The 16,236-nt window shown below is 37.5% G+C and overlaps 1 protein-coding gene across 4 annotated transcripts in view; it reads right to left on the bottom strand.

Annotated features, from left to right (window-relative positions):
• The window catches only part of LOC150103732 (uncharacterized), a 408,898-nt gene that overhangs the window by 153,478 nt on the left and 239,184 nt on the right, over window positions 1–16,236 (bottom strand). For all 4 annotated transcript variants that reach the window (XM_090397132.1, XM_090397134.1, XM_090397136.1 and 1 more), the window contains exon 19: window positions 15,398–15,535. In XM_090397132.1, the coding sequence (XP_090253258.1) occupies window positions 15,398–15,535 (138 nt within the window). The remainder of the gene's footprint in view (window positions 1–15,397; window positions 15,536–16,236) is intronic.

Raw genomic sequence — 16,236 nt, 5'->3', positions numbered from 1 at the left:
ACTCCTCCACGATGAAAGACTCCAATAAAGTGTTCATTGAACAATTCCACTACGTCCTCTGCATTAGTCACTCTATTCCCATTTTTATCCCACAATGTCATTCTTCCACAATGATTTCTCCTCTTACTGGCCACATAGCTTAAAAAATTCCCTAGGATTTTCTTTGGATCTTAGGGCAAATCTCTTCTCATATTCCAGTTTTGCCTTCCTTACATACTAGTCACTCTCCTGGCCTGTGTCTTATATTCTTCATGCATCTGCTCTTCACCTGTCTCCTTATATCTCTTCCATTGCCTCTTTTTCAGATGGTTCCTGTTTAATATTGTTTGTCATTCACTTTAGACCAAATTCTGTCCTCTTCTTTACTTGTGGAATACAGCTTACTATTGCTGCTAACAAATATTCCTTCACAATTTTCCAAGCACTAATGATATTCCGGCCTTCCAATTCCTCCCTCCATGAAACTTCCCCAAGTTGATGTCTAAAACTATTATAATCACCTGCCTTATAATTCCACATACATTCCTAACTCTTTGATACTCCTGCATGTCTATTCATCTTCCAAGTCAAAACCACATGGTCACTCTCTCTCCAACTGGTGGGAGAGATGTCATCTCAGTTATTATCAACTCTTCTGACTATGACCAAATCCAAAACTCTTGAACCTCTTGTTCCCTCTATTACATGTTGCCTAAGATATCTGTCCCTCAAAATTCTAGAAATTTCATTCCCTTATTGCTACATGCATCTTCCTCTCCCCAATTTATACTCATCATCATCATCATCAACTATGAGTCCAATACTCAGTGTCTCTTGCCATCCATTGCATTCTGTTTTGTCCAAGATGACTCAATTTGTGTATTGAGTTTCCACACCATTTGACAATATCATCGCCCCATTCTCTGTTTGGTCTTCCTCTTTTGTTCTTTCCTTCAATCATTCCAAACAGCAATGTTTTTAATTTTCTCTCATCATTCATTCTATATATATGGCCAAATACAATGTAGTTTCCTTTTGATTATTTTCTGGATCAGGTTTTCTTTTGGTTGTATTCGTCTATAGATTTCCTCATTGTTCACTTTCTGTATCCAGCTTATTCTCAAGATCTTTCTATAGCACTTCCTCTCAAATGCCAATATCCTCCTTTCAGATTCTCTCAGGAGTACCCAGGCCTTGCATCCATAGAGCATGCTGCTGAAGATACAGGTTTCTACAATGCGCAGTTTTGTTTGCATCTTTATAGCTCGGCTCTTCCATATTTTGTCCATGGCTTTTAAAAGAGTTGTTGCTCTGGCTATTCTAATTTTTATCTCTTTTTTTGGGGTCCAAATCATGTGTCATATGGCATCAAAGATATGTGAAGTGTTCTAGTTGAAATCTGTCTATCGTAACTCTGTTCAGTAACTCCTGTTGTCCGAATATTGTTGTTTTAGTTTTTTCAAAGTTGACATTTAGTCCATATCTTTTTCCTTCTGAGTACAGTGTCTGTTCCAGCCTTGGTGCATCTTCTTCAATCACGACAATGTCATCTGCAAAGTAGAGGTAGTTTATTCTCATGCCATTTATTGAAATGCCTCCACCTTTTTCTTTAATCTTATCTAGTGTTCTTCCCAGATGTGTGATGAAGATGATTGGTGATATTGGGTCCCCTTGTCGTGCCTTGACTAGTGGCAAACCAATCTCCAGTCTCACCTGCTATTCTGATTTTTGCTTGTGCTTGGCTGTTTATATCTTTCAGCAGGCAGATCAATTTATTGTCCACGCCATAGGATTCCAAGACAGCCCATGTTATATTTTGGTCAATATTATCAAATGCTTTTTGGAAGTCCACGAAACAGCAATATATCTTTTTGTTCTTTCTTTGAGCTTTCTCTGCTATTAGTCTCAGTGTGAGTATTTGTTGCACTGTACTTCGATCTTGTCGAAATCCAGCTTGCTCATCCGGAAGATGTGCCTCCATATGCCTCTTCAGGCACTGTGTTAGTATTTTCATCAGCACTTTGCCAAGATGACTTATTAATGTAACAGTTCTGTAATTGGTGCATTCTAAAACACTGCCTTTTCAGGGGCATACCCTGATCTCCATATTTCATTACATGGCTTATGTTCTTCTTTCTGCAGCTGATTCTCCCCCATATTTTAGCATCTTGCCTATTATGTTGTCATTTCCAGGACTCTTGTTGTTCTTGAGAACAACAAGAGTCCTGGAAAATGAAATTGACATCTTGGAAGAGGAGGTTTTCAAAGATCTATGCTGGTGGAGAGATTGCTTTTAGTTCTTCTATTACTTCTGTTGCAGTATCATTTAGTTGATTTTTATATAGTTCACTGCAATATCTTGTCCATCTGTGTATGATTTTTGTCTTGTCCATCAATACTTTACCATTCTCATCTTTGACTGCGACTGATCTTGTTTGCCACTTCCTATTGACATTTCTGATAAGTTTGTAGACCTCTCTAGTTTTGTGTTCTCCATGGTACTGTTCAATGTCTTTGCACTGGTCCTCCAACCATTTGGTTTTATCAGATCTTGCTGCTTTCCATACTTCATTGCATTTTTGATGGTATAACTCATCTGCTGCCTCTGAATTATCTCTTTTAAGTTTCAGTTCTCTTTTCTCTGGTACCAATTTTAGGGTTTCCTGAGTTATCCATTTCTTGTTGATCTTTTCTCTTTCAGGAATTACTTCCTCTACTGCTTTTTTTTAGCACTGTAGTCAGTCGTTCTGCTCTTGTATTTATATTTTGTTTTTCACTTGGGGTCTTAAGCTTAGTTTCCAATATGTTCTGATATGCTGTTCTTAGCCTGTCTTCATTTAGTTTTGAGATGTCTCTAGCTTTTTGGAACTTTCCTTTGTACTTCTGTTTCAGTTTTAGTCTTATATTCGCAATCACTAAGCTGTGGTCCGAATTAATATCAACTCCTTGGAATGATCTGCACTGTTGAATCGAGGTTCTCCATTTCTGGTCTATTAATATCAGGTCGATTATATTCCTTCATTTGTCGATCATTTTGGACAAACTGGACGTTCTCTTGAAAAAAGAATCCAAGAACATCAATCCTCCATTCATCACAACAAACCTGAAATATCTGGATTGGCTCTGCACGGGATTGAAACTAACCACAACATCCTTTGGTCAAAAACTCGCCTCTTACATAGATCCTGTTATAAATTTGAACATTTAATCAAAGAAAGCGTAGAGGCCTTACTCCATCATCATAACCTGAATCAGAATGACTGTATATCTATATCAAAAATCTGGGAAAGTCTAATCAGGATAACTCATTAATTCATATTAATTTTATGTTATTTAATATTATTAATTAATATCTTTATTTCAATCATGTCTCCACTTAAAAATATTCCCTTTAATACTTAGTGATATAACATCACATGGCTTGTTCTATTTTTAAATGATCTATTGTTAGTATTCCACCTTTTTTTTTTTTTTTTAACTGTTCTTGTAGTGCCACTGAAGATGGTCTGCTATTTCCAGACCGAAATATTTGGTTAATTAAATATCTTTCTTGTGTTTACGTGCTTATATTATTCAATATTCCTGTGTTTGCCATCGAAGGAGTGCCACGTCCATTTACGACAATCTTTTTGTTGGAATTTGGTATTGCAAATCATTAGTGGCAAATTCCAGAAGCATCTCTCCATGTTCATTTCTTTTTCCATATCCAAATTTTCCCATAACCTTTTCCCATCCTGTGTTATTTTTGCCAATCTTTGCATTCCAGTCTCCTCCAATGATGAGTATATCCTGCTTCGGTACCTCATCAATTGTAGATCCCTGTAAAATCTCTCAATGTTTTCATCTGCACTCTCTGAAGTGTGCACATATATTTGAATGGTTGTGATAGTAAATGGTTGGGCACTGAATCTTGCAACCATTATTCTTTCACTAACTGGTTTGTATCCTATCATTGCCTTGTTACTTAGCAGGAAACCTATGCCTCTTCATACTTACTTTCATTTCCTGACCAGAAAAATCTTCCACCATTTGATTCTCCTGACAATGTCCATCTCATTTCTGAAATACTCAATATATCACATCTGTATTTCTTCTTGAAGCAACTGCAATTTTCCAGTTGCCCACGAACTTCCATCCTTTACAGGTCTGAGTTTGATTTTTTTGTCTTTGTTTTCAGTAACTGATTTTTAGATCCAACTCCAATTATTGGGGACGTGGACCTTGTTTGACAATTTATACTGCTATAATCTCCCATAACAATCATTCTTCTTGCACTTACCAAGATCACCTGTCTAAACATCTCCTGGTCCCCACCCTTTGTGCTGCTTGGTTTGTAGCAACACCCCACTAAATATCCTGTCTTTCAAAATCATCAGTGTCACTGCCTTCCAAAGCCTCCACTCGTACAGGACATAAGCCATCACTTATCATAAGCAGTACTCCGACACCATGCCTTCCCTTCCTATCCTGCCGAAAAATGCTGTACCCTGCTACTTCTATTCCTGTTATTATAGCCTCTTCTATCAACCACATCTTAGTGATCCCAATAATCTTTGGCCAGGTTGATGCTATCAGCGCCACCAATTCCTCTCCTTTATTCCAGATACTCCTGGCATTAGTATAAAGCATAAAAATGCCACTGTTTCTATACCCAGCATTATCCCCTCTAGACTCTACTGGGCTCAGTGTTACCTGATGCCATCCCCCTTCTCCCAAGTACCCATTCCCACAAGAGGCCACCCCCTGTTACCATTCACCTTGGGCATTCTAGTTTCCCTGCAATGACACACCGACTTGTTCAGAACAGCAATCTCTCCAGATGCCTACATCCTTCCTCATTCAAATACAAGCAGTCTCTCACATACAATTCCTCTCTCTCCTCAAATGCCCTCCAAGCATCCACATATTCCAATCCTCTCTTCTGAAATATTCTAGCTATTATGTTATTCAATATTACTGCTCTTCTGCTCAGCTAGTCACTATCATACCTAGGCAACATGCGCACTATCTTTCTTCTCTGTCTTCTTTCGTACAATCTCAAGCAAGAATCTCATATCTCTCACTGCCCAATTCACATTACCTCTCAAGTCATTTGTTCCTACCATCACAATCATCTTATCCACCCTTTCACCCTTCTTAATTGCCATAGCCACGTTCCTCCAGGCAAACACTCCTCACGCACACCACAGATCATTGAGTCTCCATACATCACACCTCTTACCACCCTGTTCCTCGATGCTCACATGCATCCTTCGCTCTCTCTCTCTCTCTCTCCTCTAACACTTTCTCTTTCTGTTCCTTTACTTACCTGCCTTCCAGGCATCACTCTATCTCTGGTTCCAGTGCTCCCTCGCATTCTTCTTTCTCTCTCTCTCCTATTGTTTCCATTCTCTCCTCTTCTATCATTCCCATAGCTTTCTCTCATTCCCTCTCTTCCACTGTTCCTATTCTCTCCTCTTATACCATTCCCATTACTCTCTCTCATTCCCTCTCTTCCTGTTCCTATTCTCTCTTCTTCAACCATTCCCATAACTCTCTCTCATTCCCTCTCTTCTACTATTCTTATTCTCTCCTTTTCTATCATTCCTATAACTCTCTCTTATTCCCTTCTACTGTTCCTATTCTCTCTTCTATCATTCACATCTCTCTCTCATTCCCTCTCTTCTACTATTCCTATTCTCTCCTCTTCTATCATTCCCATAACTCTCTCTCTCATTCCTACTCTGATTCGCCTTGCATTCGTCTCTTCCATTTGCTTAATCTCATCTTTCATACTTCTCATCTTATTCACTAGACATTCCACCTTCTCTTTCAGCTCATCTATCTCTCTCTGCAAGTCAGCCACTCTTATTTGTCATTCATCCATCCAATTGAGACTATCTCTGAAAACTTCACAATCATTCAACCGTTCCATATTCCCCCCCACTCTCATTATTTTATTCATATTTCTCTTGCTATTCTCGCCCTCTATCATGCCACTCATCCCTCTATGTGGAGAATTTTCTGCCTCTGACTCAATGCGGTCAGTTATAGTAATCTCTAACTCGCTAAGTTCCTCCCATTGCCTGCATTTTGCGCTATATATGCAATAAACTATATATGCATATAATTTATCTATAAAATATAGTTTACTTTGTGGCATTATCGATTGTGAATATCGATATATTGTATTGTCCTATCAACAAATATTATTATCATTATTTTGATTAATGTTAATTAGAATATTAATAATAATATTAATAATATCACTCAAATTAAGTGGATATTGAATCTAACATTATTTCAAAGCCGAATAGAGAAACTGCAAGAGTTTGCTTACTCTTGGATCTGCTGAAACTTTTATAATTTCCATATTCGCACAAAACTCTTGTAGTTTCTCTATTCAGCTTTGAAATAATGTTGGATTCAATATCCACTTAAGTTAAATAATTTTGCATCGCCGAAGTGAAGCCTTTTGGCTCTCTTTTTTCAGTAATTCTTGGTGCCTTTTGTGATGTGACACCTTTTTTTGGCAACTCGTATGGTAAAGTATAAATTCTGCATCACTTCGACCTGAGTATTTACATCTGGGTCTGGCTCCCACTGATGAGACCTCAACAAAGGTCGAAACCGGTCTGGGTAGTGACCCCCTTGCCCATAATGTATAACATCATACATGTCCGCTAGGAGTAAATCATTAAATAATTGTAATCCATAATGTAAAACATTATTTCCCATAATGTAAAACATTATGGGAAATACTAAGAATAGTGATCAGCTCTTACTCCACCTTTACTATGACTTTTCCCTGTCATGAAAGGTTTGCTTACGCTTGGATCCGCCAAAACTTTTATAGTTTCTATATTCGGCATGAAACTCTTGTAGTTTCTCTATTAGGCTTTGAAATAATGTTGGATTCAATATCCACTTAATTTGAATAATTTTGCATTGTCGAAGTGAAGCCTTTGGCTCTCTTTTTTCAGTAATAACATCACTAATATTGTTATTAATATGCTGTATTATTATTATTAACATCAGATCTCCAATGAGTCAAAAGACTTATCAAAGGAGGTCCATTCTCATGTGAAAAGATCACCAAATGTGATGTTTTACATCACATGTGAGGCTACGGGAGTGAGAGAGAGTGAAATTGTTGGAATGCAAGATTTGATGAAACATGTTGGAAGTTTTTTTTCACTTGGTTAGACTATAAATTATATATTTAGTTTAATCCTTTATCCAAGTGTAAGCAAACAAAGTGTAAAGGCACATGATGTGAAGCTTTGTCCACCTTTACCATGAGTTGCTCCAGTCCTGAAGATACTTCAGGTGCAAACTTTGTTTGCTTACACTTGGATAAAGGATTAAACTAAATATATAATTAACAGTCTAACCAAGTAAAAAAAACTTCCGACATCTTTCTCTAATCCAGAGTAATTTAATAATAAGGTGTGACACCTTTTGGCAACTCGTATAGGTAAATATGACTTCTGCATTGCTTCAACCTTGGTATCACCTCTGGGTCTGGCTCTCACTGAAGAGACCTCAATAAAGGTCGAAACCGGTCTGGGTAGTGACCCTTCCCATAATGCATAGCATTACACATGTCTGCAAGGAGATGTACTTTGCATCATGGGATATAAAGGCAGGTGTGGTGAAGCTTTGTACACCTTTACCATGAGTCGCCCCAGTCCTGAAGATACTTCAGGCACAAACTCTGTTTGCTTACACTTGGATAAAGGATTAAACTAAATATATAATTTATTTGATGAAACAGTTATTGAAAATGAAAAATGAAATGAGGAATATGCAGAGTGATATATGTTTAGTGGAAGCTAATGAAAGTGTGCAAAAGAATAGAATGAAAGAAAAAGGGGTAAAAGAGGTGAAGAATGATTCCAGAATAGCAGTGTATGGAGATTCCATAGTTAGATGATTAGTTAATGACAGAATCCATTAGGTCTGCTATCCAGCAGGGAGAATGAACAGGATAATTCAGGCATTGAATATGAGGAGGAAATGAGCAAGAGAACTAGTGGTGGTTGTGGGGACTTATGATTTATGTGGACATAAGAAGCGTGTAAGGACGAATTTCAGGAGGTTACAGTGAAGATAAGAGTATAGTGGGAAAGGTTGTCAGTATAAGGTATGACAATGCTGAGTTGAGACAAAGAGCCAGAATCATGAATGGCATGCTAGTGGAGCTGTGTGAAGAGAAGGGAGTACAGTTTGTGGATGTATGGTATGTGTTTGAGGGGAAGAATGGAATTATACAGGTGAGATGGGTTGCCTCTGAATAGCTTTGGAGTGAGTGCACTAGAGAAAGTGTTGCTAGATGGAAGATGCATGCAAGAGAATCAAAAGAGATGAAGTGAAAGATCAGGAGAGAGGTAATGAAGAGACAGAAGTGCTTAGCAGTGGAAATAGCAGTAGTGTGAGAGAACAGGAATGCAAGAGGAATAGGGATATGGGGTGGGGGGAGACAGGGATACATAACATAAGGAGAGAGGATGTTGAAAGTAGCAGTGAATGTGTGTAAGTAGATGATCAGCATGGGGATGTAGTATATTGCAATCTTGGGGGAAGTTGAGACTGAGCAGATATATGTGTGGTAAGTGGTGATAAGGGTGACTGGGCAAGGGCAGGTTTGGTGGGGAAATCACAACCAACAAGTGGCTAGGATAGGACTGGTTATATATCTAAAAATGAACTGCTGTTTTTGTTTACAAATGCCAGAAGTATCAAAAATAAGAGAGAAGAAATGGTTTTACTGAGTTTATTCACCTCAAAATCATTGGAATAAGTGAAACATCATTGAATGAAGATGATATCCTAACAGGAATAAAAATGGAAGGATAAAGTATTTTTGTGAGGATAGAAAGGACAAGAAAGGAGGGGGAGTGCTGCTGATGATAACAGGGGAATTATGTCCACATAAGGTAGACATGAAAGAGGGAAATAGCAGCAATGGTTATGAGGCAGTGTGGTGTAAAATGGAGGTTGACAAGTAGACATATATAGTATGATGTTGCTATAGGCCAAGGAATGTGGAGGGTGGTGATGAAGAAATGTATAAACAACTTGGATAAGTGAACAAAGGAAGGGTAATTATTATGGATTATTTTATGTATGGCAGTATAGACTGGAATGAAGAAATAACATTTGAGAATAAGGAAAATGAATTTCTCAAGTTTTTGAGAGGTAACTATCTCTGGCAGCATGTAAAGGAGGGTATAAGAGGATTGAGAGATTTAGATCTGATCATTTCATCAGAGGATGTAATTGTGAGTGGGGTTTCACATTTTCTTCTAACTGGTGAGAGTGATCATGAAGTGATCACTTGGGTTGTAGCCACCCATACACAGACTTCTGTGAGGAAAAAATATATCTGGAATTATAAGGCTGGTAATTATGACAAGCTTAGGAGATAGTTTGGAGCTATGGCATGGAATAAGGAGTTGAGCGATAAGGAAATAAATGCTACTTGGGAACTGACAAAGAAATACATAACAGCACCAATGTGTGAATGTATTCTGAAGGCCTTTGGAATGTGGAGTATGAGGACAGATTGAGAGAATGTAAGTTGCAGAGCTTCGTGAATAAGAGGAAGGGGGGAATATGATTGAGATATATAACTAGTCAGGGGTTGTTATTGGGTCAACATGGAAGAGATTTTTCATAGAATGGGAGAGGGAGGGTAGAACAAAAGGCCATTGCTGGAAATTGTATAAGGAGTGTGTGAACAGAGGAGTGAGGAGTAAGTTCTTTGCATGGAGAGTGGTTGGTAAGTGGAATGCATTGCCTGAGTGTGTTTTGGGTGTAGACACATGAATCAGTTTAAAACACAATTGGATGAACATTGTGTGCAATAGTGTGTACCGCCCATGATGAGTCTTGGACTCCATAGAGGTCAGATGTTAATAATAATAATATTCTCTTCTTGTTTGCTCCTGGCTCATACCATTCTCAGTCTTAAGTTTAATATGATAGACTGGCTCCATAGAGGTTACTGTAGTAATAGTAGTAGTAATAATAATGTGCACACCAAAAAGTTTGATAGTTAAGAGATCACTGTGTCTGTAAAACCTATAGAGCATTATTATTTGTACGAGGTAGTATCAAAAAGTTTCGAGACTAGCTCTGTTTATGAGAAATTACTTTATTTATCTACATTTACACATTATCACCTCCAAAATAGTCCCCTTGCATATTAATACAGTGCTCTCAGCGTTCTTGTTTTTGGAATGTGTCCTGGAAGTCTTCTTTTCAAAGCATGTCAAGCACCTTCTGCGATTCGCGCTGGATCTCCGCAATGGTGTCAAAACGGTGATCTTTGAGCTGGATCTTCATCTTTGGGAAGAGGGCAAAGTCTGCAGAAGCCAAATCTGGCGAGTAGGGTGGGTGCGGAAGTGAGATCATGTTGTTTCTGGTGAGAAACTCGCATGTGAGGAGAGCTCAGTGACAGGGTGCATTGTCATCGTGGAGTATCCAGTTTTTCACGTGCCACAGATCTGGTCGCTTTCGCTGAATGTCCTTCCTCAGACACCCTAAAACCTGGCAGTAGAACTCGCTATTGACGGTCTGGTCCCTGAGGAAGAATTCTCAATGCACAATGCCACGAATGTCAAAAAAAGACGATGAGCATGCACTTGGTCAAGCTGCAGACCTGCCTCGCCTTTTTCAGTTGTGGAGATGATGGGCTCTTCCACTGTGAAGACTGTTGCTTCATCCCAGGGTCGTACCTGTACACCCAAGTTTCGTCACTGGTAATGATCCTCGAATTTCACGTTTGCTCTTTGTTTAACTTGCTGTCCATGATGAAATTGCAGATGTGGTAACGCAGGTGGTCAGAATAGCATCAGTTGCACAGCTCCCGACGTACACAGGACGATGTTTTTTGGCACTCTGACTTATGAAGGAAGGTGCTCCCTGTGACTGCGCGTGCAGCCTTGTGCTGCCATCTCTTGGCATGTTACAAACCTAGTCTCAAAACTTTTTGATACCACCTCGTACATTAGTATTAAAACCTTGGATTAATAATCTATAGTACTGTACATTAGTATCTTGAAAAGGCTAAAGGTTAGATAATCTAGAAGTTCTTCTCTAGAGACCAAACATGGAACTTTTTTAAAGCCATTTCAAACTTTTGATAAGAGGGGGTAGTGGTCTAATACCAGGCAGTGAAAGTTATCTATTACTGTAAGACAGTTAAACATCCATGCCCACAGTAGGGATGGAACCCACAGCCTGTTTGTTGCAGAGATACAGATGGGATACATGCATATGATATGTGAAACTGGCCATTTTTAATCAGAAATTTGCCGCACAGGAACACTATTTTTAAATTATACTTTTTTTTTTCATATATATCTAATTTACAAAATATACCTAGTGAAGTTATCTTACCACTTAACTGGACATGTTCATTTAACAGGAGGAATAATTTTCTGAAAAATATATTTTCTTCAATATACCAGGATTTGCTTCCAGATTCTAAGTGAATGCCTCACAAGAATAGCTCATAATCTCAAATATAATCCAAAAAGTGGAATATAAAATTAGGCACAAAAATAGGCTAGCACATCAGTCTTGTTTGGAGACACTGTCCTCAAAAACTAGGGATGAATGGTCACTGTATGATATTATTATTATTACATGGTCATCTCCATGCAGCCTTTAGACTTATTGAGAGCTCCTATTGCTCATGTTGTCATTCTATTTATATCATCCTGCAAAATATCTACATCTTTATTACTTACTGCTCTACTCAGTTTGGCATCATCAGCAAACAACTAAATATTTCCTCTAAAATCATTTCCTATATAACTAATATACAAATTAAATAGTAGTGGTCTGAACACATAGCTCTGTGGCATACTACTAGTACAAGACCTTCTCCTAATTTCTACTCCTCAATAAACCTTACAAGAAGACTCGAATAAATTAAGTGATTGGGCATGGGAATGGGGATGTGAGTTCAATGTTGCAAAATGTAAGGTTTTAAAATTTGGAAAACAAAAATGGGATGCAGAATTTATGCTTGGTGAGGATATATTGTTAGAGGTGGAGGAAATAAGATATCTGGGGGTGATAATGGATAAGAATCTGAAATTTAGAGGACACATAGCCAAAATTGTGAAGACAATACAAAGGCTTCTGGAAATGATGCAGAGAACACTGACTTATAGAAGTAGGGAGATTCTTGATTAGGCCACACATGGACTGGACTATTGTGCCCAGATTTGGTCACCTGATTTGCAGAAGGATGAAGAAATGTTAGAAAGGGTCCAGAGACAATGACTAAGGTAGTTTCTAACCTCTGGAATGTCGAGTATGAGGAAAGATTGAGAAGATGCAACTTGCAGAGTCTGGTGGACAGGAGGAAGAGGGGAGATATGATAGAGACCTACAAGTTAGTAAGGGGTTGTTATAGCATCAATTTTGGAGAGGTTCTACAGAAAATAGTGGGAGATCAAGGCACCCATTACTGAATTTTGTTATCCTATTCTTTCAATATCTTGACCACCACTCCTGATATGTTGAATGGTTGATAATTTTCTACCTCAGTCTGGAGCCTTCTTTATGTAATGGAACTATTTTCCTCTTTTCTCACTCTTCTTACTGACATTCAGCCATAAATGAGATGTAAACAGTCTCACATATGTAGAATAAGTACCCTCATGTACACTTCTCCATTTTCCCATATTTAGGAAAATGGAGAAGTGTTCCTAATAAAGTAGTCTCTCTCTCTCTCTGTGTGCATGCAAAATAAGTACCAGTAAAACACATATTCTCATAAAGTGTGATTAGAATGCTATGACAGCACTACATTATTACAACTTATGAATATGCACACACAATTTTTTTTATTCCATCCATTAAATGAAAATTTTAAGCCTGAAATGCTATTATTATTCCATGGTACCTCCACAAAGCCTCAGACCTCATTGCAGGTGATTAATCTGTGCTGTGTTACACTATTGCATATTCAATTCAGTACCATTTTTCTCTGTATTGCAAATGTTTCAAAGACTGCATATCATAGTGCTGCTATGATAAGAAGTACACTGACATGTAGAGATAAGGAGGTAGTTGCGCCATTGTATAAAGCACTAGTCAGATCACACTTGGACTATTATGCTGATTTAGTTACCTGGATTTCAGTGTAATGTGGAAACATTGGAGAGGGTCCAGAGGCGAGTGACTCTGGAATGTTGGCTATGGAGAGAGGTCGAAGAAATGTGGATTGCAGAGTTTATGAATAGGAGGAAAAGAGGTGATATGACACAGGCATTTAAGTTAGTGAGGGGATTTTATCAGATTAATCCAGAGGGGATTATAAAAGGAGTAGAAGGCGAGAAGGGAAGAACCAGAAGCCATCTCTGGAAGTTATAAAAGAATGTGGTGAAGAAGGGTGTGAAGAGCTGATTTTTTACATGAAGAATTGTCAGTGAATGGAATACATTACCAGAATGTGTTGTTAATGTAGGGAGTGTTAATGATTTTAAGATTCATTATGAAAAATATGTTGTCAGTTGAATGAACCTCTCATGATGAGTCTGATGATTCCATAGAGTGTGTTAAGAAATAGGTAAAAGCTAGAATTTTCTCGTAGAGCCCTTAGTGGACAGTTTGCCTGTTGAAATAATGAGTGCATCTACACCAGCTGTCATACGTCTTCTTGGTATGACAGCTAGTGTATGGTCCCTTGATGAGTCCTTGACTCCCTGGAGGTCTAATAACTAACAAGGTGATAGTCTCACACCATGCAATGAAAGTCATCTGCCATCTAAAACAATCAGAGACACTCATGTCCATGGTAGGATTCAAATTTATAGCCTGTTAGTTGGAGATTAGGTACCCTGATTGGTTGAGCAGTTGTTAAGGTACCTAATCTCCAACTAACAGGCTATAAATTTGAATCCTACCATGGACATGAGTGTCTCTGATTGTTTTAGATGGCAGATGACTTTCATTGCATGGTGTGAGACTATCACCTTGTTAGTTATTAGACCTTCAAGGAGTCAAGGACTCATCAAGGGACCATACATCCCCTACACTAGCTGTCATACCAAGAAAACGTATGACAGCTGGTGTAGATGCACTCATTATTTCAACAGGCAAACTGTTCCGCTAAGGGTTCTACGAGAAAATTCTAGCTTTTACCTATTTCTTAACTGCACAAACTTAACCTCTACATATGCCAATCTGTCATCTCTTCACCTTACATGTAGCCCAGTGGTCAAAACTTTATAGCCCACTATCATATCATCATTCTTTCTTCTGTTGACCAGTGTCTGCAGTCCACATACTCTCAATCTGTCCTTGTAATCTGCATTCCATAATCTCAATATCATCTTTGTAGCTCTTTTTTGCAACCTTTCCACAGCTTTTCATTATCCCTCTGGAACCCAGGAAACCAAATCTGTACACAGTAGTCTAGGTGCAGTCATATCAAGACCCTTGTAAAGAGACAAAATGATATCCACAACCTTACATTTCAATGTTCGTTTCCACATCGTGATTATCCTCTGAGTTGTATTTGCAATTTTTGTTATGTAACCCCTGAACTTCAAATTTCTATCCACCATAATTCCAAGATCTCTAGCCTTGTCAGTTACTCCAATCATAATCTCACACCGATATAATATATGGTTGAATATCGCATCACGCCAAAATGCATAACTTGACACTTACCAATGTTGAATTGATAGCCATTATCATTTGCCCACATTTTCAGCCTGCTCAAGTTCTCCCCACTATTGTTCTCAGTGGCATAGATGATAAAGGTTTGCGTGTCGGTGCAGTGGCTATTGACTAAAATCATCCTGTAAATGCTGTATATCAGTAGCATTTAGATAGGCAGGGCAATCAGAGATTGCCCTGCCTATCTAAACAACTGAAGATATCCTGTTGCCCCTTTCCAATATCATTAATATATAGATTAAACAACAATGGTCCAAGGATTGATTCAAGGAGCACAATGCAGAGCGCTTTGGGGAATGTACATTGCAGGGTTGGTGGATAAGAGGAGAAGAGGTATTATGATTGAGACCTTCAGTTAAGGATTTTATTGGATTAATACAGAATGGATTTGTTAAAGATTGGAAGGCTAGATGGGAAAAATAAGAGGCCATCTCTGAAAGTTGTGTAAAGATGTGGTGAAGAAAGGTATGTGAAGTAAATTTTTTGATATAGAGAGTGGTTGGTGAATGGAATGCATTGTCAGAGTGAATGGTGAATATAGGAAGAGTGAATCATTTCAAGGTTCAATATAACAGATGTTGCTAGTGTGAGCCTCCCACAATTAGTCTACTGATTCCATGGAGGTTACTGCAATAATAATAACAATCATAAAAACAATAAAAAATAAGTTTATTTATTTATTTATTTCATACAGAAATATAAATATTTTATCTTCAGAAACAAAAGTTGTTACCATTTTTTCTCTATATCTAAGCGCTTCCTTTTCCATCTTCATTCTCTTTGAATGTTCTTTTAGTGTTTTGCAATAATAAGCCTGTTTAGATGCTATTTCTTGCCTACTTGGAAAAGGGGACAAGCCCTCAAATGCGGTCTAGAAAATTAAATAAATAATTAAAAACAAAACTTAATAGAAACGAATCATTAAAATTTAAGACTAGTAGTGTAAAATTTTGTCTTATATGCCACTGTTTATTATTATGATAATAAAGAGACTTAAAAGATCTTATAGAACAAAACACTAAGTAAAACTATTTATTTTGGAAGTCGAAATATACCATCTTTGAATAGTAGATGGCGCCAGTAGCAAATTTTAGGTACTAAAATGTACAGTGTGTCTTTCAAGCAAAGGTACAGTAAGTATCTTCGTTTTTTTTTTATTATTATTTGGAGGATTTCTATACAATATTATATTATATTATATTCAGATAATAACACAGTTGAATTATACACATTTGGTATAAATTAATGTATTTCTGATTGTGGAGTAAACAAACAGTTTCTCAAACTTTTATAAAATTTCGATTCGGAAGTTTTATACAATTATTAAAACATTTTTATAAAATTAAGTTTATAATTATTTTTACCGAAAAAATATTTATTCTATTATAAATAAGAGTGTGAATAAATAGATAATAATAGCGACATGCTTATAACATAAGCCCTATCAGTAATGGATTTACTATTGATTGCATTTAATTATGGCATTTTCATAAATTGTGTATTTTATTTTTAAGGATGGGGAAAGAAAATTACTCCAGCTAGAACAGTATCCCTAAATGATTCAATATTATT

This window comes from Typopeltis vanoorti, chromosome 8 (genome assembly GCF_054136105.1).
Source record: "Typopeltis vanoorti isolate ZY-2024b chromosome 8, IOZ_Tvanoo_1.0, whole genome shotgun sequence".
Lineage (NCBI taxonomy): Eukaryota > Metazoa > Arthropoda > Arachnida > Uropygi > Thelyphonidae > Typopeltis > Typopeltis vanoorti.
This window is presented reverse-complemented; position numbering and strand designations above follow the sequence as displayed.